The sequence below is a fragment of the Myodes glareolus genome, chromosome 1 (assembly GCF_982192425.1).
Source record: "Myodes glareolus chromosome 1, mMyoGla1.1, whole genome shotgun sequence".
NCBI classification, from domain to species: domain Eukaryota; kingdom Metazoa; phylum Chordata; class Mammalia; order Rodentia; family Cricetidae; genus Myodes; species Myodes glareolus.
The window spans coordinates 49,645,696-49,662,105 of record NC_142026.1 but is presented as its reverse complement, the minus strand read 5'-3'; the positions used below and the strand labels follow the sequence as shown (position 1 = coordinate 49,662,105).

The 16,410-nt window shown below is 41.4% G+C and overlaps 1 protein-coding gene and 1 pseudogene across 3 annotated transcripts in view; both read right to left on the bottom strand.

Moving 5' to 3' along the window:
- LOC125405505 (zinc finger protein 120-like) overlaps window positions 1-15,413 on the bottom strand; it is a 38,954-nt gene extending 23,541 nt beyond the window's left edge. For all 3 annotated transcript variants that reach the window (XM_087906150.1, XM_087906149.1, XM_087906152.1), the window contains exon 1: window positions 15,275-15,413. In XM_087906150.1, coding sequence (XP_087762276.1) covers window positions 15,275-15,301 — 27 coding nt within the window. In that variant the 5' untranslated portion in view covers window positions 15,302-15,413. The remainder of the gene's footprint in view (window positions 1-15,274) is intronic.
- Window positions 12,898-15,268, bottom strand: LOC146896074 (E3 ubiquitin-protein ligase RMND5A pseudogene; annotated as a pseudogene).
- Window positions 15,414-16,410: the final 997 nt, after the last annotated feature.

Here is a 16,410-nt window from a genome sequence, read left to right as displayed (position 1 = left end):
TCTTTATATTGGGAAAGTTTTCTTCTATAATTTTGTTGAATATATTTTCTGGGCCTCTGATCTGCCGTTCTTCTCCTTCTTCAATCCCTATTATTCTTAGATTTGGTTTTTTTATTGTGTCCCACAATTCCTGAATGTTTTGTGATGACGATTTGTTGGATTTGCTGTTTTCTTTGGTCAGAGCGTTAAATTTTTCTATGGTGTTCTCAGAGACTGAGATTCTTTCTTCTATCTCTTCTATTCTGTTGGTTATGCTTGTTTCTGAAGTCTCTGTTCGTTTACCTAGATTTTCCATAGCCAGCCGGCCCTCGGTTTGTGATTTCTTCATTGACTCCATTTCAGTTTTCAAATCTTGAACTGTTTCCATTACCTGTTTGATTGTTTTTTTCTTGGTTTCCCAAAATTTCATGTATGGATTTACTCATTTCTTCAAACTTTTTGGTATATTTCTCTTCCATTTCTTTACTCATTTCCTCAATCTTTTTGTTATACTTATCTTCCATTTCTTTACGGCAGGTTTTCACCTCCTGTTTAAGTTCCTCTATTATTTTCATATAGATCCACTTAGAGTCGATTTCTTCTATTTCTTCTAGAGTAGGGTGTTCAATTCTTCTCATTTCGTGCTCCCTGGATTCTGGAGATGTCATGTTGCCTTTCAGGTTGTTGGAGGAATTCTTTCATTGGCGCCTGCCCATCTCCACGTCTCTGGATGAAACTACTCCACACTCTCTGGATAGAACTCCCCAGCACTCTCTGGATAGAGCTCCTCAGTACTGCAGCTGGGATAGCTGGCCTTCCCAGGGCTCAGGAGACAAGAGTGCAGCAGCAGTGGGGGCAGGGAGGGGTCCAGTGAAACATGGAAGACCCTGCCGCAGAAGTGATAGATTCATCTCTCCCCAAAGGGAGTTGTGACCACCAAGGTTAAGAAACCCTATTCTGTAACATGAGACAAAAAGGCTACCTTCTGACTGGGAGAAGATCTTCACCAACCCCTCATCAGATAAAGGCCTGATCTCCAAAATATACAAAGAACTCAAGAAACTAGACAATAAAACTCTAATTAACCCAATTAAAAAATGGGGTGCTGATCTGAACAGAGAATTCTCAACAGAAGAACTCTGAATGGCCAAAAGACACTTAAGGTCATGCTCAACATCCTTAGCGATCAGGGAAATGCAAATCAAAACAACTATGAGATACCATTTTATACCGGTCAGAATAGCTAAAGTCAAAAACACCAATGATAGCCTATGCTGGAGAGGATGTGGAGAGAGGGGAATGCTCATCCATTGTTGGTGGGAATGCAAACTTGTGCAGCCACTGTGGAAATCAGTGTGGCGGTTTCTCAGGAAACTGGGAGTCAATCTCCCTCAAGACCCAGCAATTCCACTCTTGGGAATATACCCAAGAGACGCCCTATCATACCACAAAAGCATTTGTTCAACTATGTTCATAGCAGCACTATTTGTAATAGCCAGAACCTGAAAACAACCTAGGTGCCCCTCAATAGAAGAATGGTTAAAGAAGGTGTGGAACATATATACACTAGAGTTTTACTCAGCGGTAAAAAACAATGGCATCTTGAATTTTGCATGCAAATGGATGGATATAGAAAATGCTTTACTGAGTGAGGTAAGCCAGACCCAAAAAGAGGAATATGGTATGTATTCACTCATAAGTGGATTCTAGCCATAATTAAAGGTCTTTGAGCCTGTTATTCGAGATCCTAGAGAAGCTAAATGAGAAGGTGAACCTGAAGAAAATCATGTATTTATCCTCCTGGAGATTGGAAATAGACAAGAGTCCCAGGTAACCTCGGGTGCACGAGGGGGGGGGAGGGTTGTTGGAAGGGGAGAGGGTTAGAGAGAAGGGTGTAGGGGAGGAATGGGGAATACTCGGGGGACTGAGATGGGGGGAGGGAAGAAGGATGGATATGGGATCAGGGAAGAATATACCTCAACAAAGGGAGTCGTTTTAGGGTTTACAAAAGACTTGATTATAAATGGGATCCCAGATCCAAGGAGAGATCCCAAGATTGTTCTCTGGACAGAGGAGAGGGTGCCTGAACCGGCTTTGGCCTATAACCATACTGATGAAGATTTTGCTTATCACCACAGATCCTTCATCTGACGATGGATGGCGATTCAGATGGAAACCCACATTGGAGCACCGGACTGAGCCCCCCATGCTCCAAATGAGGAGCAGAAGGAGGAAGAACATGGAAAAAAACTCAGTACCGCGAGGAGTGCAATCACCCACTGATACAAGGGGACTGATCTAATGAGAGTGCACCAAGGCCAGTTGGACTGGGACTGAACAAGCATGTGATCCAACCAGATTTTCTGAATGTGGCTGGATTCTCTGAATGTGGCTGGCACAGAGCCTTTCTGAAAAGCCATTGACAATGACACTGGGACTTGTTTCCTCTGCATATACTGAATTTTTGGGATCCAGTCTGTTTGGATACTCACCTTCCTGGACCTGGAGGGAGGGGGGAGGAACTTGAACTTCCCACAGGGCTGGAAGCCCTGATTGCTCTTAGGGATGTAGAGGGAGCAGGAGGGGGAGGAGGGAGTGGAAGGGAGTGGGGAGGAGCGGCGGAAATGGAAAATTTCAAAATTTAATAAACTTTGAAAAAAAAAGAAAACAGAAAAAAAATTAAGTTAGACATCATAATCAAAATCAAAAATCAAAAAGCTGCACCATTTTGAAATGCTGGAATTCTGGGACATGCTGCCAGCACAAACTCTGACTTTTCTGGAGGACCAGGTATGGGGTCTGTGAGCAGATTGCTAATGGCAACTTAGACCCTCTATATGCCTGAAAATGGGGCAATGTACATGGCTCTCAGAGGCAGCAAACATGCCCCTGCTATGTTGGAGTGGGTGGAGCAAGATGGAAGGCCATATTTGCTCTACCAATGGCACAAACTATGTTCAGAAGAAGTCCTTAGCATATTAGGAAGCACTCATGAACACTAAAGATTTACAGATACACAATAGGACAGATTCACACATAAAAGACCTCTAAATGAGACACAGCATGTTTAAAAATTGTACATAAGCTTGGGAGAGAGAAGGAAAAAAATATAGAGAGTCATAAAAAGAAGTAAATGGTTTAAAAAAGTGAAATGAAGTCTTTAAAGAGACAGAATACAGACAGTCATAAATTAAAGGAGTAAATAGAATAAAATAAATATTAAAAAGTAATAGAATAAAAACAAATAAACCACATAAAGATGGACTATACACAGAGTGTCTGAATTATGTATATTATTGTGTTTTTTTTGAATTTTTTTGACTGTAAAGGAACTAAGAAACCAACATATATGCTTTAAAGGTATCATGTCCTCAGAATTTGGATCTAAGAATTTGTTGCTTTGGAAAACAGGTTGTTCTTTTGTGTTCACAGAGGATGAGAACCTGTGGAATCCTTCCAGAATAATGTGGTTTGATGAATCAAGACTGCCCAAAAGGCCAATGTGACCAGCCCCAAAAAATCACTTTGCCAAATAAAAAGCAGGAAGCAGTTTGGAGAGAACTTTGCCCATATTCCCATATACTGTTCATAAATGGGAGGTTTTTCATTCAATAAATTACATTCTGTCCCGGGTCACTATAGGTTCCTGGTTATTTATGAGGAAAATTTATTTAGTCACTCATCGTCCACAAAAGCCCCTACACTGTTCAAATGTTCAAAGTCTCTTGTGATGCTCAAGATGATCACTTGACAGTGACTTGTCCCATAGTCATTCAGTCTCAAAGAAACACACAGAGCTCTACATTAATTATAAAGTGTTTGTCCTATTAGCTCAGGCTTCTTTGTAACTAATCCTTACATCTTACATTAGTACATAATTCTTAACTGTGTTAACCACATGGTTTGGTACCTTTTATCAGTGAGGCATGCTCATCTTGTTTCCATTGAAACTGGGTGATAACTGCAGACTGAGCCTTTCTTCTTACCAGAGTTTCCTGTTCTGATAACTCCATGAATCCTTCCTGACTGGTTACTGGTCAATCAGCATGTTATTAAACCAAAACAAGTGACAAATCTTCACAAGGTACAAGATCATTGTCCCACAGCAAGTAACATCTTGTAAAAATCAGAAAACAAGTTACATCTTTCCAACATACAATGGTACAGAGTACCATTCACACTCCAAAGTAGAGAAATGGAGACACAGTGAGAGAAGATTGAACCAAGGCAAGACTGAAGCATAGCAGGACAAACATCAAATCTTCTACATCTGTCTCAGGTGCACAAGGCTTCAGATTCAAAGGGCTTTGATGGCCCTATCCCTGCATTTGCTCATACATCTCTCTCTTTGGTTACTTCCACTCCCTATATTCAGCTAGCTCTCCTACAGTTTAGGCATCTTAATATCTTGTGATATCCAAATGCAACCTAGGTTGTATCAAAATGAAACTCTGGCTGTTGTGGAATATTATTGTTAAGATGTGTTATTTATTTATGTTGTGAAACAATTGTTTCAATGATGCAAATATGTGATGCATTCTTTTAATAAGCCACATAAAGATGGACTATATACAGAGGATCTGAATTATGAATATTATTGTGTTTTCTTTCAAGTTTTTGACTGTAAAGGAGCTAAGTTACCAACATATATGCTTTAAAGGTATCATGTCCTCAGAATGTGGATCTAAGAATTTGTTTCATTTGTTTACTTCTGTAAAGCTGTGATACTGGACTGCTGTAAAATACCTGTTTGGCCTAATGAACAGTCAATAGCTTAAGAAGGGCTTAAGCTTTCTTATTCTTAAGAATGAATAAGAAGGGCTGGAAGGTAGAAAGAATAAATGAGAGTGTTGTTCTTCTCCATAAAACTGATTTTTCGTTTTCTTTCTACACCGCTCATTTTTCTCCTGTATATCTAAATAAATCATTAGTAGTAAACACCCAACAGAATCAATACTTTGTCTAAGAAATCACACAGTTATTTTTTAATTTTGCTTACTCAATTTCTCAGGGAATGGAGAAAATTGGAATGATTTGGGAACAAAATATTATATAAATGACCCATAGATGAATTTTTCATGAAGTCTATTTCCTATTGAAATCTTATGAACTCAAGCTCCACTGTGTGCATTACTTTAAACACTCTCATATTCCTAGTCCTTTAAGAATAGTTAATTAAGCTCTGTGTACAGTTTTCTATGGCTTTTGCCATCTAAAGTCCTAATATTTTTAACATTCCTCCAAAAGACAATGTTCCCACATTCTACCCAGCAACAAATTCACTTGGGGTGTACCACATTTTGACCTAATTTGTTCATTTCTTGCTGTGACTAAATTCTCTAAATAAAAGCGAATGAGGAAATAAACCGGCTTGTTTGACTGATATTTCCAGATCACAACCCAGAACTGTGGGAGCTTAGGATAGAAACTCAAGTTAGAAACTGAAGGCAAGACACACAAGGAAAAAAATGTTTACTGGCTTTCTCTCTTGCTTAGTCACTCCTCAGATTCAGCAAGCTTTCTTATGCCGCTCAGTCACACTTGCTTAGTGTGTGATGACTTCCACCATCAGTGAAAGAGAAGAGCCTTCCCACATTCATCATCAATCAACACAATTTTCTCCAAACATAGTAGCAATGTTGATCTGGGCAAAGCCTCAATTGATGTTCTCTCAGATGACTCTAATCTACATCATGTTGACAGCTGAAGCTAATTAAGGTAGGGATGATAATACATAAAAAGATTTTTTTGAACACAAAATTAATATATTAACCATAACAAACATGAAGAACTGGAAAACACAGATAGGTCAAGAAATGGGAAAAGTAAGCCTCTAAGATCAAGAAGAGAAAACTAAAACTGGCTCTCCAAAGAAACTTTCTAAACCAAGAAATGCTCAGGGACCTCATAATATAGTACATTTTCTGAAAAGGAATGATGAAGATCTATCATTTTTTAGAGAAAAAAAGTAAATTTAGATGATAATTAATAAAATCAAAAATATATATGGTATCATAGGCAAAAGAAGACACAAAGACAGGCTGACAAATACATATGATGATTCCTGAAACAAGAATGTCAAGATACTAACCACAATTTAATATCAAGAAATCACTGGCCAGAACTCATCCTGTGCTCTATAGATCTCTCCTTTGCTGAGAATAGGAAATGGATTGGGTGAGGAGAGCTGTTCCACGAAATTGGAGAAATTTGCACAAAACTTTCTGATGTTTTAATTTAGAAATAAGTTTTGATTACTAAAAGGATCTCATTCTCTTATAAAAAGAAAATTATATTGAATAAGATCACATAGGCACCATTTTGTTTCCTTTGACAGAAGATTGTCTGTAAGTCTGTATCAGAGTGAGGAAATAAAAACTTTTTCAAACCAAATACAAGATAACAAATTAAAAAAACAGTGTATAATTTGTATTACACTTAAGAAACTTGTTTTGATCTGTTTTACGGCACACAGTACTTTTGAAAGGAAGTTTATCCCAACATTTTGTATATGTTTACTTGTGAAAAAGAATGTCTTCCATGTGTATAAGAACAGAGGGTGTCATGTCAGATCCCCTGAATCTGGAGTACCAGGTGGTTCTGAGCCTCCCAACTTGTATATTGGGATATGAACAGGCCTAATAACTTCAAGTCAATGAAAAATTCTTAAAATATAGACTGGCATGAGAGGAACAACACTTTAGCTATATCACTCTGGTTATCTATGAGGAAAAATCTTTTACAAACTTATAGAGCTACAATGAAAATCAAGATGGTAGTTCCTCAGAAAATTGGGACTAGATCTACCCCAGGATGCTGTTGTACCAGTCTTGGGCATATACCCAAAGATGATCCATCTGGTAGTTAGTTTTTTTTTTTTTTTTTTTTAACTCTTTGGCTCTTTTGGGATATAACCATCCAGCTCCCAAATAAATCAATGGACAATTAATTTTACCTATGAATGCCCAGTCTTAGCTTGGGCTTCTAGTCAGCTTTTCTTACTTTAAATTATTCTATCTACCTTTTGCCTTTGGGCTTTTATCGGGTCTGCTCTGCTTGCTAGAGGCAAGCAAAGGCTCTCATCTAAGAGAGGCTTCCTGACTCAGCTTTAGCTGCAAAACCTGCAGTTCTTTTAAGAGGTCCTGCCACAAAATACTTAAATGATGTTGATTAAAACCTGAGCACATGCTTTTCAGGTTTTCAGCCGTAGCAGGAAAAAAGCTGCGCTGTTTTAAAATGCTGGCTTTCTGGACTGTCCTGCCAGGGCAATCTCTGACTCTTTCAGGCAGGCAGTCGGACTGAGTGTGGTCTCTGAGCAGAATGCTCAAGCTTGCTTGCTGGCAGGGACCTTGAAGCTCCATAGAGTTGTGGCAGTGAACACAGCTCTGGCTGGTATCTCAGCCGTGAGGCTGGAAAGCTAAAAAATGGGCTGGATCTAGCTGTCAAAGCCACAGTTTTAGTCCTCTCCTTAAAGACTCATGTGGTCAGAAAAAGAGAGATATATAGTAAAGAGAGATTCAAAGACGAAGAAAAGCTCTAAATGGTTTACAGTGTGTTAAAAATATATGCAGGCTAAAGGTTAAAGTTCTTAGGGTAAAAGAGGAAGAAAGAAAGTAGTAGGGTGTGGTGGTACACACCTTTAATCCCTGGGAGGCAGAGGTATACTGACCTCTGAGACTTTAAGGGGCAGAGGTAGTTGACCTCTGTGACTTCAAGGTGTGGTAGCACACACCTTTAATCCCAATGCCTGGGAGGCAGAGACACATGGATCTCTGTGAGTTCAAGGTGTGGCAGCAAACACCTTTGAGCCCAGTACTGAGGAGGCAGAGACAGAAGGATCTCTGTGAGTTCAAGGACAGCCTGGTCTACAGTGTTATTCCAGGTCAAAGATAAACAGAGAACCTGTCTCAAAAAGTTAAAGTAAAAATAAAAGAAAAGAGGTTAAAGTAAAGCCACACAAATATGGAAAATACAAAGAGAATCTTGATACTGTATGTTATTATGCTCTCTTTGAATTGTTTGATTGTTGAGGAAGGAGCAACAGCTGCTAAAAGACTTTTGTTTATAAATGCTGCTGAACTAATTTAAGATAGGTATTTTGAAAATACCTTGGCTTCAAAATTGAAGTCAAAAGGTATGTTATTTTGGAGAAGAGATTTTGCTTTTGTTTCCACAGAAAATGAGAGGCTCTGGATTTATTCAGAGTTAAGAAAAATCATCTTTGATCAAGGGAGACCACCTGAAAAATCTCCGACAGGAATAGATGGCCCAGATGTCTGAGTTCTACATCCAGAACAGATTCAAAATGCTGCCTGAGATGATCAAGACTCACAGGATACTCCAATCAGGACATGAATATAACTCTAAATTTTCTTTAGGTCCCCATAAGATTATCAGCACCCCCAACCAGCAGGAAGTAGCCTGAAATCCTATGCCCACATTCCCAACAAATGGACTATGGGTATTTTCCTTTGTTTAAAAAAAAAAGAAGCGGGAAATGGTGCGGGAGAATTGTCTGTATTCTGTCAATCATGTATTTTAATAAAACACTGATTGGCCCGGTAGGAAGTATAGGCGGTCAACCAGACAGGAAGTAGAGGTGGGGCGATGAGAACAGGAGTATTTCTTCTGGGAAGAAGGAAGCTCTTCCTCCATTTCTGCACAGACCACCGAAGAGGCAACATGTAAGCTGTCACACTGAGGAAGGTACTGAGCCCATGCAGCTAACATAGATAAGGATAATGGGGTAATATATGTTATAAGAGTTAACAAGAAGACTGACCTAATGGGCCAATCAGTTTATAACCTTATGGATTCCTGTGTGTGATTTCTCTTTGGGATTTGCCAGCTGTGGGGCACCAGGAGGGACGAAAACCCCAACAAGCTGGCCCTCATGTTACACTTTCCTAAATTTTCTATTGTGACTTAATGTTTCCCAAGAACTGGTGATTCCTTATACCATCAATTCTGCTCTTCTACATCACAGATAAGCAGTGGAGTGCTACTCTATACAGGCAATACTGTTTACAAGTTCTACAGAATAAATTCCAGATGGATCCTAAACCTAAATATTAAATGTTCAAGGTGCAGAAGTTCTGCAAGATACTAGACAGACCAGGACAATGTGACTTTGGTAAATCTGTGTTCCACTGCAACAATACAAACACTAAGGGAGCCTGCATTTCATAGTGAACTCAACAACAACGGTATTTCTTTTTTTATGATTTAAGTAAGGTTTATTGTTACCTTTATTGCCTATAATCTAGAAGATGCAATTTTATTGTGCCTTTGCAAACAGGATACATCTCCTGAAAAACTGATCAAAAAATTTCCATACATATAGCTCTATATGATAGATTACAGTGCAACACTATTCATAATTATAGAAACACTATAGAACCCAGGAGCACGGGGTAAGCCAAAGAAATACAATCCTGATCCATCTCAGCAAGATCATCTGATGAGTTCTTAGTGTGGGTTAGAAAACACAGTGAAGTATATGCACGCTGTGGTCATGAATGAAACGGCCAACAGGGGTTGCTTGCTAGCTTTCAGGGTAATGGGGAATCTCCACACATGCACACTCATTGGCACTCCTGTGTCCTTCTGCTTCCCTCCCATGCCAGGACATTCACTCCAGCCCCTTCCCAAAAGCAATGTTCAGGCACTAAATCCTACAGAAGCCCACACCTGCCTGGCTGGGAGTAGCTTAAGTTGGCTACTAGAAAGTATAGGTATCCACCCATACCATGGAGCGAAGCACATGCTATGAGTCTAGCTGCTTTTTCCTCTTTGGAAATACATGAAGCATATGCCTGCTACAGCTTAAATACGCCTTAAAAAATTTCTCTTACTACACCTTGAAGTAAAATCAACAGTGGAAAATTCGCCCTAAAACTAACCGCTTCATCTGCTACTAAAACACATTTGCCACTCTGTTTTCGATATCTACTCAAGGGTAATTCAGAATGGAAAGTCAATGAAGATTGTACCTGCCTATGGTGAACACTGTAGTACCACATATAACCTGTCAGCTACAAGCTTATGAAACACCAAGCTTTGTATGTGATCCTTGCTACATATTCCCTCTCTGTGTTCCCCAAGACCACAGTACTCTATTGTAAGATAATGAACAGACAATTCAATGGTGAAACGTATTTTGTTTGTCTTCACCATACACATCCTAGAGATGAACCTCACAAGCCACATCTCCATACCTTCCCTGAAGATAACTTGAGTCGGCTGACTAAAGAGATGAAAAGCATTGTTGTCAGTCTACTAAATGAGAGGTTGGGCTGGGAAACCAGAGGGCTTGTTTAGTCTACCAGCAGCTGGAATTGTGCAGATAATCCAAGAGCTCTTGGCTTTTGACACTGTCCTAAAGGCTGTCATCTCTGAGGTGGAAACAATACACAGCATAAAAATAAGGAATCTGAGCTGCACAGTCTGTGGGACTGGCAACTGGAGAGGATGACTTGGGGATCCCCATCCCTACAGGACTTGGTGTGGGATTAATGTCTCCCTACACATTAGCTGCTGTGGGAAAAGTAAAACTAAAAATTTACTTCCTTTCTTATTTTCAATTAAATGCTCACACACTCACAAAACACATACTCTCTAAACATGAGGTGGCTCTTTTTCTTCAATTTTTTAAAAATAAAGAGGCACCAATACCCGTTCATTTATGTATTAAAAGTCTCTATAATCATCATTGAACAGAAATGGCATCTGTGATGATCACACAAAGGAGAAAAGGAAACGACAACTTCAGCCACTGCGGAGAAGCTCTGGCTACACCAGAATCTAAACATTTGCTAGTACAGATTTTTTGGTTCAGCAGAGTCCCATGGCGGCCTTGGTCCACTACTGGGAAAGGAAATGACTCTCAAAGAAGCTCCGGCTGTTTCCAATGCCTGTTAGCCATGTGACTGGCAATCGTGGCCTCTAGCATAACCTTCTCTAATAAGAGGCAGAAAGAGACACATGGCATCCTCCTGCATGCTAGCATGAGCATGGCATCAGGGATGGCATGGTCTTACACCACTGTGAAGGAGGTTCTAGAATAGAAAGATCCTAATACTGTACTTCAGCATCTTTGGTCAAGGTCTGGCTTCTTCAAATCCACCTCTGCTGCAGTCAGTCTCTCACAGATTAAAAGTTCACACAGGTAAAGAAGAGCCTAGAACCTAATTTTCACAGTAAAATGTCAGATCAAGTTTCTATTCTTGGCCCTTGACCACTGGGGCTATAAGACCTTACTGAGGAAGCTGTAAGACCAAACACTTGCTAAACTCATTCTTTAAAGTTTCATGAGCTTCACAAGAAAACTGCCAATGTGACTCACAGCACCAGGAGGACCAGGTAGAGCCTATGTCCTTAAAATGGCTTGAGCCAACTACTTGAAGGGTCTTGCTTCCAAAAAGGATTTGCCACCAGCCTCAAGAACATGTTGTATCACACAAACTTTATGTGAAGTCTAAATGTCATGTAGATGTTTGAAGTTGGAAGGTAAGAATAAGTTAGGAGGGGAAAAAAACCCTAAAAACTAAATTTGGCTTAGGAATAACAGTTATTAAAAAAAAAAAGCCTGATACTCTAGAATTTAATTCAAAGGAAAACTCATCTATAGTAAACAAGTTTACACCCTCAACAGGATACTGCCTAGCACTATGCCTTTTCTCCGGCAGTTCAGAGGCATCTCTACTCCCCTTTCACTGCTTGTTTCATGGGATATGGGGACTCTACAGAGCATTGCACAATGAAGCAGTCATGTGAACAAAGCCTGCACTCTGAGCTGGGCCAATCATGATCCCGGCCAACCAACACAGCACACAGGAGCCATCAACATGAAACTGACCATATGGTCATTCCACAGGGCTTTTCTGAGTATTATTCTTTCCCTTTACAAGCAAATGCCAGCTCTCCCAGGTAAACGTTCCAGTAAACCATCCAGGCTAGCATACACCACTGTGAATGCCAGCAATTTCTAACTAACTTAGCCCCAAAGCTGTTCCCCGTTCCCTTAAACCGAGTCCATCTGTAGTTTAAAACAGGAAAAGTCACGTTTCTCTTTGCTTCTGTGTTTACAACTTCCTCATTTTCACATGAAAGTACTCCTATGTTGATGTTCAGATCTATGTCAGATGAAACAAAGTTGTAGATTATTTGGTGACTTTCACACAGCACTCTTCTCAAGGTGAAGTATTTCAGGGGTTTAAGTCAGAATTATGTCCACAGAAGTCTTTGCCATGTAATTCTTCATACGGAGAATAACTCTCCCGCAAGTCTCTTTGTGGGGAGTGCATTAAATGAAGACACCTCACAAAAGAAAAGACATTATCTGTAGACATTTGATTACTATACAGGTCCACAGTCAACTCAAGAAGACGCTGCAGGGTAGAGGCATGAACAATATCTAATCCAACACAGAACAACGTGGCCACAGCACAGAAGGTGCTAGTGTCTATCCTTAATGACCTGAAGTGATGAATCTGGCAAATGCATTTAGAACTGGAACATGCTTTTTCCCTTCTACATACACAATGTTTGATGCCGGCACACATATTTATAGCCACATGCACAACACTGTGTGTCTGTGAGGAACAACTAATGTGATACCCAGCCAAGACTTGAAGGCAGATTTCAAAGGATAGGGTGCTAAGACCGAGAGAGCATGTATCAACTTAGTAACATCCTTACTTCAGAATTCCATTTATTAAATGTACTTTTTAAAAGCACCTCTTGTTAATAAAAACAAAGAACCAGTAATATCCCTTTCATTCTCACATCTGACGGCTAAATTCATGATGGGATTTTAAACAGGAAGCCTGCTGGGCTACAGACAGAACTCAAATGCAAGCGTGCCGACTTTGAAGCAAGAGCCGGAGCAGAGAAAAACATCAAAAAGCAACACAAATCTGGAATTCATCACAGCTTTCTTCATTAAGTCAAAAAGAAAGATAAAACAAAAAAGCAAATTTGTTGTATAACCACAATTCAATTTGTCAAACTCCTATGAAGAAGTTTCATTTAATTATGTATATATAACAATAAAAAAAGTTCTTCCACAAACACGCTCAAGCTTACAATTATCAAGAAAATGACAGAAGTAAAAGCAGGAATATTAATCACAAGTCAGGAAGGTCAACATCTGTTTCTGATTTTAAGTAACAAAATCACCTTATAGTAAATACAACACCTGCACTGAATGGCAACTGCTGGTGTGTTTACTTGATCAGAAACGGAGACCAAGAGTGATAAAAGCCCTATGGAACACCATCTGGAGCACGCCCTCGTGCACACTAGCGTGTCAGTAGCTTCTGGAGCACAGCTCATAAACCCGGCAGTCCTTGGATAGCTGCAGTCAATGGATCACTCGTCTTGAATGTACCCATAATTCAGTTTCACTTACAAATTGCAAACAAACTCATTTCTTCAGAAAAATATCTGTTTGGCATCTCCTGGACTTTGTTCCATTGGGCAATATGGACATTTTAAGTTGCTACCATTAAACATTTTATTCAGGGCATCTCTTGATATAATATGGCCACAAACCAATTTCATGGGTGGATTGTTATCTGTTGTTTGCTGACGAAAAATGGGGCAGGCAAACAGGGAGTGATAACAGCACTTTTTACCAAGGTCCACTTCAATAGGTAATTCGTCTTTCTGGTTCCAAACTCCAGTACACTGTCTCTGCTCAATCACAGCTTTGACGTTAATTAGTTCGGGCAGTTCCACACAACCTGCTGAGAAACTGACACTGAGAGGACACTCCACAGAGAGCCCCAGGAGGGCACAAGCATCCCGTGTAAAGATGTCACAGATGTCAGCCCACTGATTTGCATCAAGTAGGTGAACACATGGTGAATTCTCAATCCCTTGTCTCACGAGGCTTCCCATCAATACCTGAATGTCTTTTTGATGTCTTTTTAGAGGGAATGGCTGGAAATTTTTTGCATACTGTAAGGTTTCCTGCTGATTTGTAGTTCCACCCATTAACAAGCTAATAATGTACAGTTGGTGTAGGTTAAATTCCAAGGAGCTGTTCTGGGCTATGAGCATTTCTCGGCAGGATACTGCCCACTCGAGAGCAGGTCTCAGAACTCTGACTTTTAATGCTTCTAATATTCAATTTAACTCCACAAATGGTTCTTTTTGACTTGGGTCCACAGACAGTCCAGATTCCTGGCAGAGCTCCTCAGCTACATCCAGCATTCCTTGTCGGAAGAAGTATTCCACCATCACCTCGTTGAGAAGTCGCTGGCTATCTGCCTGCCAGCAGCCATCTATTCCCACACTGCTAATGTCAGAGGCAAAATTCTTATCAATGGCTTTTCCAACTTGAGAAACGCTGCTATGGATGTCTTTGTTATCAGAGGCCAACTTTTGAACCGTGTCCTTTATTCTTTGGCAGCACTTTGTCAAAACAAGTGACAGTGTCCCTGATAATTCAGCATCTTGACCGTGGCTCTGCAGGATCTCGTGCTTGAGGCCGCCGGTGTAGTCGATGAGCTCCTCCAGGCCACGCTCGCACAGCTGCCCTTAGCCTAAGAACTTGTGCAACACCTTCTCCAGCTCGCGCTCCACCGTCAAGCACTGATCCATGCCAAAGACCGCGGCGCCCGGCTCCCCTGCGGTGAGTCCGCAGCGATTTGGCCCAGGCCCCACCGAGGCCGCGTCCTGCTCCTCGTCCCCCAAGGCAGCGTCGGCGTGGGAGGCTAAGGTAAGGCAGGCACGCTAGCCGCGGTACCGGGGGAGCCCCGCGTAGCCCGTGCCTGCCTGCCCCATGGAGCCCTGGCCCTGCTGCTCGCGCTATCTCGCCTGCCCCATCCAGCCGAGTCCCGCCCCGGGCCCCCTGGCTCCCTGCTTTCCGCTGCCCCCCTGCAGCACCGCCATTTGTTTTTGTTTTCATGGGAACCGGCCAATGACCTGGTTCTCCCGGTGGCACCAAGAGCCGCGGCCCGGGACGGGGGAGCGAGCCTCACTCCCGAGCCAGCAAGGCACAGTCCCATTCTCAAATCTCTGAACAGGCTCAGTAAGCATAGTTAAGTTACTCAGCCGCTGCCAGCCAGCTCGGGAATTTCAAAGAACATGCAGAATCATGTATGTTCACGCAGACCCTGCTGGGGCAGGCAGGACCAGCAGGACCAGCAGGACCAGCAGGATCAGGCAGATACAGAACGAACTCCGCATCTGGTCACCGGCTCCGGCCCGGCCAGAGGATGAAGCAGCACACTGTCTCCCACAGCTCAACTAGCCGCTTCTCCCGGTCTGAGATTAGCCCCAAACTCACCACATCGTGGTTTTCCAACTTGCCCATGCTCCTTACTCAGCTTCCTGCACTCACAGCAGAGCACACAAGAACACTGCTGCTGACTTCTCTTCAAAGTCAAGCTTGAAAATGGCTGCCACAGCCGGAAGAATCCTGCACAACTTCTGACTGGCAGGTCACCTAGAGGGTCTGATTGGCTAGTGAGGCCTGAGCGACAAGAGCACCTCCCATAGCATTATACTGGACTTAAAGGCATAGCTTAGCTGGGTGGTGATGGTGGTGGTGGATGCCTTTAATCTCAGCACATGGAAAGCAGAGGTAGGTGAATCTCTTTGATATCTAGACCAGCCTAGTCTACAAGAGCTACTCACAGGAAAGTCTCCAAAGCTACAGAGAAACCCTGTCTCAAGAGACAATAGAAAGATAAATAGATCTATCGATCTACAAGAGCTAGTTCCAGGACAGGCTCCAAAGGTACAGAGAGACCCTGTCTGGAAAAAATAAAAATAAATTTTAAAAAATTAGGAAAGAAAAAAGAAAGAAAAGAAATCTGCAAGAGCTAGTTCCAGGAAAGGCTCCAAAGCGACGGAGAAATCTTGTCTCGAAAAACAGAAAATTAAGTAATTAATTAATTAAAAATTTAAGAAATGAAAAATTAAAGACACAGTACGATGGTTCCTGACTCTCACTTTCATCCCAAAGACCTTTTCTAGAATAGCAGAGATATGTTTCCATAGCATGTTCCCCTGACTCCAATAGCAGACCCTGCTATTTTCCTGCTCTCCACAGGCACTTCCCAGTCTTCTCCTTGACACTACAGCATCCTATGTCCCTGTCCCACAGGTGGAAGGATGCCCAGAATATTATCAGCTAAAGGGAGATTTAAAGATACAAAAGGAGATATTTGTTATTGTAAGACCCTCACTCTGTGGGGGCCAGCCATGAAAGCTAAGTCTGGGCAGGTCATTTTAAGGAAGTTCTTTACTTTCACCCATTATCACCTGGGACTCTGGACATCAATAAATTTAAATGGAGTCTGGAGTCTAGATAGATTACCCTGAGAAAATGCCTGGCAGGCTGAGATTACCAAACCCCTACCCAAGAGTAGACCATTCAAAGGAAATTCCTAGCATTCCAAGCACTATAAACAGAAACAC